Consider the following 12,532-nt stretch of genomic DNA (forward strand, 5'->3'; position numbering starts at 1 on the left):
TTAAATTTAGTGTTTAATAAGTACGGTAAAGATTAAAACACTTTAAACACTAAGACACACAATCCTTTATGAAATAAAATGTTATTAGATTTGGAAAGAAAGGATGATATATAAAAAAACTCCCTAGGACATTGACATGTACATGAATTTAAGGATTACCGGAGGGGCAAAGATGTCATAATTCATGATGATTCACTGTATACAATAGGCTTCTAATAGCATTGTTATAATAGGAGAAAATTTTATCATTGGCCACAAAAAGTATGAAATCAATACTCAAAACACTACTTGTAGAATGGAAAAAAATCAACCACTGGATTTTTTCTTTTCTAGAAGTTTGCTTAGAGCTTCTTTAACATCTTTGTTTCTCAGAGAGTAAATCAGAGGATTCAGCATAGGTGTGACTAGGGCATAGCACAAAGAAGCCAGCTTACTCAGTTCAGGAAATCGGTTAGGGGTGAGATACATGAAGAAAACAGCACCATACAGCACACTCACGACACCCAGGTGAGAGCTGCAAGTGGAGAAGGCTTTCTTCCTTCCCTCCGTGGAGCGTATCTTTAGAACAGTGGACACAATATACATGTAGGAAACAACAATGACTATAATGGTAGGTAAGATAATGATGCCAGATAAAGAAAAAGATACTATTTTGTGTATGAAAAGGTCAGAACAGGAGAGTCTCTGAAGTGGGCGACTATCACAGTAAAAGTGGTCAATGGCTCGAGAAGCACAAAAGGATAAAGTAAATGTCATGCTGGTCTGGAGAACAGAGCTGATGCAGCCACAAAAATAAGAGCCTGCCACCAACTGAGTGCAGAGTCGTGTGGACATGTGAACAGAATACAGGAGTGGGTTGCAGATAGCAATGAAACGGTCATAAGCCATGGCTGCCAGGAGAAATCCTTCAGCCACAATGAAGAGTGCAAAGAGAAAGATCTGGGCCACACAGCCTGCAAATGAGATGGACTTGTTCTCAGTCCAAAAGTTGCTCATAGCCTTCGGTGCAATAACAGATGAGTAGAAGAGGTCGATGAAGGAGAGGTTGCCTAGGAAGAAATACATTGGTGTGTTCAGCCTGGGATCAGTCACAATGATGGCCATCATCCCAAGGTTTCCTAGAAGGATCATGGCATATACAAACAGAAAGAGCAGGAAGAGGAGGATATGAAGCTCAGAGCTGACCCTGAAGCCTACAAGGATGAAGTCAGTCAGATCTGAGTGATTGCTTGTTTCCCTGTCGCCCATGGAAGAGACCTGATTGAGAGGCACAAGGCAAAATAAACAAACTCTTAGTTTGACCTTATGTTATAAATTGCTGCTACAGGACAGGGGTCTGCAAGTCTGTAATAGTAAGTATTTAAGCTTCAAAATACTTCAACTTAAACTGAATTCAACCAGTTAATGTGGACTACTTCTTATTTTCAATTTTCAATTTCTAAAATTGATATAATTCAGCATTTCCCTTAAATATACAATAGAGTATCTTCCTCTTAAAATCACTCATATTTACTATACCACTGATCTATACATTCCTTTGCTACTGCATACATTAATTTTAATATTGTGAGGCAGTGACAGGAAGTGAGCATAGAGAATTTAAGAAATGCTATAGAGATAGCAATTTACATAGTCTGTGTTTAGAGATACAACCTTAGTACTTTAGTACTCATTTCTGAATACTAATTCATTCATGCATTCATTTATAAAAATTTGAGACTTAGAGAGTGAATAATTCTTAAACTATGTTTTGAAGTCTTTATGGATACATAAGTTCATATATGTTTATATAGATATAGATATATACACATTTATATGAAATAAAGACAAGTGAAAAACTACTAGCAGAGAGATATAGGAAGAGGGTACTAAAGAGAGGGAATAGAAAGGTCTGAACTTGATCAATGAGATATGCATGAAAGTGTCTGTTATACCAAACACTATGCATAATGAACATATGCCAATACAAGTGACTGATTAGTTTTCAGTTACCCAATATGTTTAATTTCCTTTTGTGGGTCTAAAACCTTTGTATTTTGATTGAATTTATATACAACTAAAAGGGTGTGCATAGTGAACTGCAAATGAAAAAAGTTTAACATTCCTTGTAGGATTGTTTTCTCTCTCAAGTGGACCATACAATCTCATAAAGAAAAAAATCTTTCTTTATTCTCACAGTTCAACATTCTTTAAGAAAAATGAACAGAAGTGTTAAATGTTATTTGGTAATAACCACTGAACAAAATATCTATGTGTGAGAGTTTGATTTCTTTCCGTTTACCCTGCACATGACTTTATATCTGTCATTGATTCCTTTGTAAGATATTGCTGACTTTGTAGTCACGATATTAACTATACATCCAACTTTTTATTTCCCTTTTGAATTTCATATGGGCAATACTAATTAAAGCTAACATTTATATGACATTTTTATGCCAACACTTTCTATATGCATTTCAGATAGCTAATTGAATATGTACAATAATAATAGCACACAAATACTGCTGTATTTCCATGTTTCCTGAAAAGGTGTAGAGAACTAATCTTTTTGATATTTACTAACTAGTATTGGAGTTATAAACTAAAGAAATTTGTTTCTAGCATCTATACTCCTGATAAATCATGTTGTATTACCATCAATAAAAACTTCCTGTTTCTTTAATAGACTTTAGCATTATTATGTTTAATAACATTCCTTAATTCTTCAACCTGGGTAGAGCATATTTTCCAAGAATAATAGCAATTATTAACATAAATTAATATTAGTATTGAATATTTTCACATAATAATAGCTCTCCCATGATCACAAATAACTGTGGTCAGCATATCATTTGTATACTGTAAATACCAATTATCAACATATACTTATTATAGAAATTAAAATAGACTAATAAAGCATGCAGACTCAGGGTCCATCTTGAAGGCTTCAGAGTTATGTAGTTATGCAGCATAGCATATGCTTTAAGCTGAGATAGACATTGGACATGGTTTCTTATGCAAAATTGCTTTATCACATATAAAGAGAATAAGAATAATATAAGCCTAAGTTTTCTTATGGAGATTAAATGACAGACATTCATAAGTCATTTGACTCCATGGCAAAGTCTTCCTACTAATGTTATCCATTATATCATATTTCTTCTATAATTGGCCAATTAAATCATACTCAAATAATCAATTTTCATTTTCTTGGAAATTTGTAGTATGCATATGGGCTTTTGGGATAAGTCAATCTAATTTGTAGTAAGGAACTTGTTAAATTTTTAAAGTGTAGGGAATGAAGACATGGGTGAGAAATGTGATTGTATTATGTCATAAAATCAATGACTAAGATAAAAGTAATGACCATTATTCAACAACACAGTTTTGAGCAATAAAAACAAAATCTCTCAAAAGCTACATGTCCAGATATTACAGGGACAGAAGCTTCTAAATTGGGACAGAGAGAGTATGATGGAATGTGAGATACTGAAGCAATGAAAGAAAGTTGAGGAGTCAAGTAATATTTGCAAACAGCTGATTATCTTTAATATTGTCTAGACCCAAAACCCAAGAATAAATAATATTTATTCTTATCTCATTTTCTCATCATCTATGCTAGTTTAATACTAATGACAAATGTTTACTAGTATAGTGACAAATATCCATTATCACTTTAGCTTCTTTAAAATGAAACTCAGCTGCCTGATTTCTATATATTTGTTAGCATATTCTGAATCTGGTCAATGGTCTTTAGTGATTGTAGTATATATTTACTATATTAGTAATAATTGAGTGGTGATGGGCATGCAAAATCATAGCAATGTTCTATAAGTGTGGTAGAGATTAACATATAAATATCAACAAATTTACAAGCAGAGCCATTCATATCTTAAGAAAGGAACTCTTTGCTCAGTAGAAACCATGAAGTTAGTCAGCTGATGACTTAATACTTGTTTAATCCTAAATATGTTTAAAGTTACTGTTACCTTCTATGGTGTGGTGATTTGTCAGATTCTCTTTTAAACGAAGCAGTAGAATTCCAAGGTTCCTTCTTTTTGATGAATTATTTTAGTTCTATGGAGGCTAAACATAAATTTAATGAATTATTCTATCACAGTTGTAAGTATTTTAAAACTATTTTAGGATTAAATAAGCCTAATCTTTCAAACATACATTCATGGTCTGAGTTTCATAGTCTTCCACAAAAAAAGCATAACCTATACTCATCATTATTTTCCATTTAAAAGCAGTCTTCTGTGTCATTGTTTTCTTGAAAAATTGTAGTCTTACATAGGAGAGAGTTGAGATTAGCTTTCTGAATGTTGAACTGCTAAAGCTTAAGTGATCTAGGAACTATAATTTGTAAACTTGCAAAGTCAAGCTGAAGAATCAACCAGCAGAATATTTTTGGGATGTATTCTTAAATTTTTATATACTTTAAGGAAGGAAATATGTTACAGTGCATATATATGTCCAGGTCCTGTGACATCTGGGACCTCTAATCTACCAAAGCTATATCAGAAAAAGCTATTCAGAAGGGCTTTAGACTCAGTATAATATTATACCATTCACAAATAAGCATAGCATTGAGATTTCTCTCACCCTTCTGGGAGACAGCCCTCTGGGGATAAAAAGAAATACAACTTAATTATTAAGATATCTATGTTCCAAAATCAAGCAGGTGAGGGAAATGGAAAATCTAGATATTTTTAAAAATCATAATAAAAATTAATTCCATGTTGGAGAACATTTCTTTCCTTATGTGAATCTTTGAGATAACTTAAAATGATCCCTTTCTTTAATTTCTGTACCAAAAAAAAGCATTTGAAGTTTTGCCTTTTAAAATTTTTGTTAAACAAGGCAGTATAGATACTAAAGGGACTATTGTTCTTTGTAATATAGTAATAGTCTAATTCCCCTCAATTATTATTAACTATGTTTGTCATTTATGACCAAGAATATGAAACACAGAGGTAAAATGATAAAATGGACAAGCTCAGCAATACATCTAATTTGTCAAGTTATGACTAAACTATGGCTGACTGGACTTAAGTCAGGTTCATTGTTACTTTTTAATATATGTTATTAATTCTTTGATAATTTCATACATGTATATAGTATATATGGCATATTGTCTTCCTACTCCTTCATATAACCCCTTCCAGATTATTCCTTAAAATGTTCAATTAACAAAGTGGCTATTCCAGTTTGCCCTCTCACTAGCAATGATAAGTGTCCCCACTTGCCCACATTCTAACTAGCAAATGCTGTCATTTATTTTATTGATCTGGGCCATTATCAGCACAAATAAGACCTTCACAGATTCAAGCCAAACAAAATTCTAACACTGAGAAGAGGTTGTAGACACAAAGTCTCACCCCTAACTGAGAAGCTATTTGCAATTGATGCCTACTGGCAAAGGGAAATCAGTGTGACAGATCCTCATAAAGCTGAGAAATTTTTTAAACCATAAATACTAAATACTATCTACAGAGAAACTAGGATCTTCATATTTATGATTCTTTTATAGTACTTTTACAAAATGCCTCAGTTTTTATACAACACTATTTCTCCAGATAGCTAAAGCTTAACAAATATAGCAAAAATGTCACTGTTTTGTATGATCCAGTTTTTTTGTTTGTTTGTTTGTTTGTTTGTTTTTTGTTTTTTGTGGTTTTTTGAGACAGGGTTTCTCTGCATAGTCCTGGCTGTCCAGGAACTCACTCTGTAGACCAGGCTGGCCTCGAACTCAAATCTGTCTGCCTCTGCCTCCCAAGTGCTGGGATTAAAGGCGTGTGCCACCACTGCCCAGCTTTGTATTATCCAGTTTTAAAGCAAACCATTTTGGAAACCTGGCGCTGCTTTCTTAGTCTAAAACGAGAACACAATGATAGAGGTATAACACATGATTATTTTAGCCTAGATGATGGTAAAGTTACGTGGCATGCTTCCATTCTGATGAGGTCACCCAGTAAGAAGGAGGCAGGCCATGTGATTACCAGGTCATCAACCAAAATGGCAGGAAGCCACATGGTACTCCACATGGTACTCACGTCCATCAGGCATTGTTCTCAAGTGCAAACAAAGTGTCTTTTCCTGGGATGTTCTATTTTTGCCCTTTTTTCCTGTCACAGAGTCAAGTTGTCAGCCTGACCCAGAGCAACGACTTTTAAGAAAGTTTTTAAATAAGCATGCTTGGGTATGGAGCATTTTACTAAGCAGCTGCTTCCAGCTTCTTTTACCCCATCTTGGAGTGAAGCATGTGACTTCTGGTTACTTTTTGGAATGGTTGGTTCCTTTGTGAGACCTTGCTTGTTCTCTTCATTCCTTTCTCTCTCTCTCTCTTTTTTTTTTTTACAATTAAATATCTTTATACATACCAATATCAGCCCCCCCCCGTTGCCCCAATAACCCCCTCATATAGATTCCACTCTCCCTTTCTCCTTTGCGAAGGAGGGGTCTCCCTCTGGAAGTTAGTCCCTCCCATGAAACACCCCATCCTCTGCACATCAAGTCACTGCAAGGCTAGGAGATTCCTCTCCAACTGAGGCCAGACAAGGCAGACCATTTAAGGGAACAGTATCCACAGACAGGCAGGTAACAGACTCAAGGACAGCCCCTGCTCCAGTTGCAGGAGGACCTGCATGAAGACCATGATGTTCATATGCTACATGTGTGCAGTGAGGCTGCATCCATCCTGGGCTCACTCTTTGGTTGGTGGTTTAAGCTCTGGGAACCCCCAAGGGTCCAGGTTAGTTGACTTTGTTGGTTCTCCTGTGGAGTTCCTATCCCCTTCAGTGCCTTCAATCCTTTCCCCCAACTCTTCCATAAGAGTCCCAAGTTCCATCCAATGTTTGGCTTTAGGTATCAGCCTAAAGCCTATGTTTCAGTCAGCTACTGGGTGTAGTAGCCTCTCAGAGGACACTTATGCTAGGCTCCTGTCTGCCAGCATATCAGAGTATCATTAATATTGTGAGGGATTGGTTCTTATTCATGGGATGGGTCTCAATTTAGGGCAGTCATTGTTTGGCCATACCCTCCATCTCTGCTCTTTGTCCCAGTACTTCTTGTAGGCAGGACACATTTTGGTTGGAAGATTTTGTGGGTGGGTTGCTGTCCTTACCCCTGAACTAGAAGTCCTACCTGGCTAGAAGAAGTGGCCGCTTCCATATCCCCACTGCTATAAGTCTCAGCTAGACTCGCACCAATATACTCTCTGGGGACTCTACCCATTCCAGTTCTCAGTTCTCTGGCAAGTCCTAGAGATTGCTCCCCCTCCCACCTATTTCCTCTCTCTCTCTCTCTCTCTCTCTCTCTCTCTCTCTCTCTCTCTCTCTCTCTCTCTCTCTCTCTCTCTCTCTCTCTCTCTCCTACTCTCCCTACATCTGATCTCCTACCCCTGAGACCATTTCCTTCTCCCATGCAGTTTCCTCCTTCTGTTGATTTCCAATAAATATTTTGTTTCCTCTTCTAAAGAAGAGTCAATAATCCTCCCCTTGCCCCCCACTCTTGTTATTTGGCCTCTTTAGGTCTGTTGATTATAGTGTGATTATCCTGTACTTTATGGCTAATATTCACTTATAAGTGAGTAGATACCTTTCATGTCCTGTCCTTTTGGGTCTGGGTTACCTCACTCAGGATGATATTTTCTAGTTTTACTCATTTGCATATAAGATTTATGATGTCCTTGTTTTTAATGACTGAGTAGTACTCCATTGTGTAAATGGACCACATTTTCTTTATTTCAGTTGAGGGATATCTGGGTTGTTTCCAGTTTCTGACTATTACAGATAAGGCTGCTATGAACATTGTTGAGTAAGTGTCCTTGTGGGGTGGCGAAGCATCTTTTAGCTATATGCCCAGGAGTGGTAGAGCTAGTTCTTGAGAAAGAACTACTCCAAACTTCTGAGAAATCACCAAATTGACTTCCATAGTGGTTGTACTAGTTTCCACTCCCACTCCCAGAAGAGTATTTGTCTTTCTCCACAACTTCGCCAGAATGTGTTGTCCCTTGAGTTTTTTGATCTTAGCCATTCTGATGAGTGTAAGACAGAATCTCAGAATCATTTACATTTGCATTTCCCTGATGACTAAGGGCATTGAACATTTCTTTAGGTGTTTCTAGGCCATTTGAGATTCCTCTGTTGAGAATTCTCTGTTTATCTCTGTGCCTCATTTTTTAATTGGATTACTTGGGTTGTTGGTGCCTTACTTCTTGAGTTGTTTATATATTTTGGATACTAGACTTCTGTCAGTTATATAGGAGTGGTGAAGGTCATTTCCCAATCTGTAGGCTGTTGTTTTGTCCTATTAATAGTGTTTTCTGACTTGCAGCAGTTTCATGAGGTTTGTGGGTTTATTTCTAAGGCTTTGGTCCTGTTCTGTTGATCAACCCTGTCTATTTCTATAGAAATGCCATGTAGTATTTATTACTATTGCTCTGTAGTACACCTTAAAAACAGGGATACTGATATCGCTATAAGTTCTTTTATTGTTCAAGATTGTTTTAGCTATCCTAGGTTTTGTTTTTCCATATGAAATTGAGAATTGTTTTTTCAAGATCTGTAAAAAATGTGTTGAAATATTTATGCAGATTGCATTGAATCTCTAGAGTGCCTTTGGTAAGGTCAATTTCACTATGTTAATCCTACAAATCCATGAGCATGGAAGATTTTTCCATCTTCTGATATCTTCCTCAGTTTCTTTCTTCAGAGATTTGAAGTTCTTGACATACAGGATTTCACTTGTTTGGTTAGAGTTACATTGAAATATTATTATTATTATTATTATTTGTGGATATTGTGAAGGGTATTGTCTCCCTAAATTTTTCTTAGTTCATTGATTGCTTGCATTGAGGAGCACTACTGATTTCTTTGAGTTAATTTTATATCCAGCCACTTTGCTGAAGGTATTAATCAGGTATAGGAGTTCTCTGGTAGAATTTTTGAGGTCACTTACATATATTATTGTATCATCTGTGAATAGTGATACTTTGACTTCAAATGCTATATTGAAAAAATATGGGGAGAGTGGACAGCCTTGCCTTATTCCTAATTTTAGTGTAATTGCTTAAAGTTTCTCTCCATTTAATTTAATGTTGTCTATTGGCTTGGTGTATATTGTCTTTATTTTGTTTATGTATGTACCTTTTACCCATGATCTATCCAAGACTTTTAACATGAAGGGGTACTGAATTTTGTCAAAGGCTTTTTCAACATGTAATGAGATAATCATGTGGTTTTTCTACATCCCCAGAATAAAGCCTACTTTATCACAGTGGATGATATCTTTCATGTATTCTTGGATTTAGTTTGCTAGTATTTTATTGACTATTTTTGCACAGATGTTCATAGTGGAAATTGGTCTGAAATTCTCATTTTGTATTGAGTCTTTGTGTGTTTTAGGTATCAGGGTGACCGTGGTCTCATAGAATGAGTTTGGCAATGTATCTTCTGTTTCTGTTTTGTAGAATAGTTTGAGGAGTATGGTCATCTTTGAATGTCTTGTAGAATTCTGCACCAAATCCATCTGGCCTGGATTTTGGTTTTTGGGTTGTTTTTTGTTGTTGTTGTTGTTGTTGTTTCTGTTTTTTGTTTGTTTGGTTGGTTGGTTTTAGTTTTGGTTTGCTTTGGTTTGGCTGAGATACTTTTAATGACTTCTATTTTCTTAGGGGTTATAGGACTAATCTGATACTTTACCTCATCTTGATTTAGCTTTGGTAGTATGTCTAGAAAATCATTCATTTCATTTGGAATTTCTAATTTTGTGGAGTGCAGTCTTTTGAAGTAAGACCTAATGAGTCTTTGGATTTCCCATGTGTCCATTGTTATGTCTCCATTTTTGATTTTGATTTTTTTTTAATTTGGGTTCTGTCTCTCTGCCTTTTACTTAGTTTGGATAAAGAATTATCTATCTAGCTGAATTTCTCAAAAAAAACAGCACTTGTTTGTTTGTTTTTTTTTTTTGATTGTTTGTATTGTTCTCTTTGTTTCTAAGTGATTGGTTTCAGCCCTGAGTTTGATTATTTCCTGCCATCTACTCTTCCTGGGTGAGTTTGTTTCTTTTTATTCTAGAGACTTCAGGTATACTTTAAATTTGTTCATGTGAGAACTCTCCAAATTCTTTATGGAGACTCAGTGTTATGAATTTTCCTCTTAGCACTTCTTTCATAGTGTCCCTTAAGTATGAGTATGCTGTACCCCTTATTTTCATTGAATTCTAGAAAGTCTTTCATTTTTTTTATTTCTTTCCTGAATCAGTGATCATTGAATAGTCATTCAGTTTCCATGAGTATATATGCTTTCTCTTGTTTCTATTGTTGTTGAAGACCAACTTTAATCCATGGTGACCTGATAAGACAGATAGGTCAGAGGTATTTTGATATTTTTGTATGTGTTGAGGCTTACTCTGTTACTGATTAAATGGTCAATTGTGGAGAAGATTCCATGAGGTGCTGAAAATAAGATATATTCTTTTGTGTTTGGGTGAAATCTTCTATAATATCTGTGTTAGGTCCATTTGAATCATAACCTCTGTTTAGTGTCTATCTCAAAGACATATCCATCAGTGAGAATGGGATGTTGAAGTCTCCCACTATTAATGTATGCAATTCAATGTTGGGACCTATAAGCCCCTGGCACCTCAGTCTCCATCTTGTCTCTGGGCCATCATCTATTAACTAACACTCTTTTGTTTCTTCCACTATCTTGCTTCCATTCCCATAGTTAACTCGGGACATTTTACAATAGGGGACTTTCTGGACTTTTACAATGAGGACATTCCTTTCTGGACATTTTACAATGGGAACACTCCACTTAATGTGTAACCAAGCCATAATACCGGTTTGGCCCATGCACCTGGGCAAATACCTTTCTGGTTTGTATCTTTATAAGCCCTTTGTTTCCCTAGAGTAAACTGAGACTTGAACAGATTTTTTTGTCTTGTCTCTTTCCTTCGCATCTTCTGATCCCAATTTGTTGTTGTTGTTCCCTTCCCTGGAGAACCCTGTTGTTTAAGTCCTGCCAGTTGGGACAATTCAATGTGTGATTTAAGCTTTAGTAATATTTCTTTTGAGAATGTGGGTGTCTTTGCACTTGAGGCATAGATGTTCAGAACTGAGATGTCCTCTTGGTGGATTTTTACTTTGATTAGTATTAAGTGTCCTTCCCTGTCTCTTTTCATTACTCTTGGCTGAAAGTCTCTTTCATTAGACTTCTTAGGTCTGTTTGCTTACAAAAAAAGTTTTTGAGCATTTTATTCCGAGATAAGGTCTTTCTTTGTTGCTGAGATGTGTTTCTTGTATACAGCAGAATGATGGATTCTATTTAAACATCCATTCTGTTATCCTGTGTCCTTTTACTTGGCAATTGGGTCAATTGGTGTTGAGAGATAATGACCAATAGTTATTCCTGAAACTTCCCACAGTTTCACAAACGGGGTTCACCTCAGCCAGGAGGGAATAAAGGACCTGAAATAGAGGGTTTGAAATGCAAAGAGAAAACACAAAGCCAAGTTGTGTGCCAATCAAGGCTCTGCTTTACTGAGAATAAACCAGGGTTTTTATAGTCACAGGAGAAACTGAAAACAAGTCTCTAGATTACACTACAAAGAAAGTTCAGGTGCCAAAGTCCCCAGGTTCAGAAGATCTTCAGGCAGCTGACTGGCTCAGGCAGTGGGCGTGCTCAGGTGATGGGCATACTCAGGTGGTGGGCATACTCAGGCAGCTTCTTCAAAAATGAACAGTCAGCAGAGAGCATCTGTCTTAGCTCCCAGGTGTTAGCCCCCAAACAGAGGCTGCCAGGAGTACGGTGGATGACTGAAGTCAAGAGGGAAGATAACAATTCCTTCCTGCTATTTTGATGTTGTTGATGGCAGTGTGTATATGTGTGTGTGTGTGTGTGTGTGTGTGTGTGTGTGTGTGTGTGTGCGTGTGTGCGCGTGTGCATTTGTTTCCCTGTTATTGGTATAAACGATATGAAATTATATATTTTTGTGTTTTCTTAAGTGTAATCATTCTCATTGAGTCGAAGTTTTCCTTCTAGTATCCTCTGTAGGGCTGGGTTAGTGAAAAGGTACCATTAAAGTTTGGTTTTGTCATGGAATGTCTTAGTTTTCTCTGTCTATGAGTATAGTAGCCTGGGCTGGCATTCCGGGTCTCTTAGGGTCTGCAAGACATCTGTCCAGGCCCTTCTAGCTTCTAGAGTCTCAGTTGAGAAATTAGGTATAATTCTAATTGGTCTGTTTTATATGTTACTTGGCTATTTCCCCTTGCAGCTTTTAAAATTTGTTCTTCTGGCCGGGTGGTGTTGGTGCACACCTTTAATCCCAGCACTTGGGAGGCAGAGGCAGGTGGATTTCTGAGTTCGATGCCAGCCTGGTATACAGAGTGAATTCCAGGACAGCCAGGGCTACACAGAGAAACCCTGTCTCGAAAAATGAAAAAAATAAAAAATAAAAAATAATAAAATAAAATAAAATAAAATTCATGCTTTGTTCTGTGGTTTGATTATCATGTGGCAGGAGGATTTTCTTTTCTGATCCAATCTGTTTG

At 36.4% G+C, this 12,532-nt stretch overlaps 1 protein-coding gene across 1 annotated transcript; it reads right to left on the reverse strand.

Moving 5' to 3' along the window:
* Positions 1-306: 306 nt before the first annotated feature.
* On the reverse strand, positions 307-1,294 carry LOC116076229 (olfactory receptor 9K2). Its single transcript, XM_031349905.1, has one exon. It carries the CDS (start codon positions 1,246-1,248, stop codon positions 307-309), a length of 942 nt encoding a protein of 313 aa, XP_031205765.1. The 5' UTR covers positions 1,249-1,294.
* Positions 1,295-12,532: the final 11,238 nt, after the last annotated feature.

This window comes from Mastomys coucha, unplaced genomic scaffold (assembly GCF_008632895.1).
Source record: "Mastomys coucha isolate ucsf_1 unplaced genomic scaffold, UCSF_Mcou_1 pScaffold4, whole genome shotgun sequence".
Taxonomy (NCBI): domain Eukaryota; kingdom Metazoa; phylum Chordata; class Mammalia; order Rodentia; family Muridae; genus Mastomys; species Mastomys coucha.

Coding starts and splice junctions, on each gene's coding strand:
- LOC116076229 (XM_031349905.1), bottom strand. CDS start 1,248: ATGGGCGACAGGGAAACAAGCAATCACTCAGATCTGACTGACTTCATC.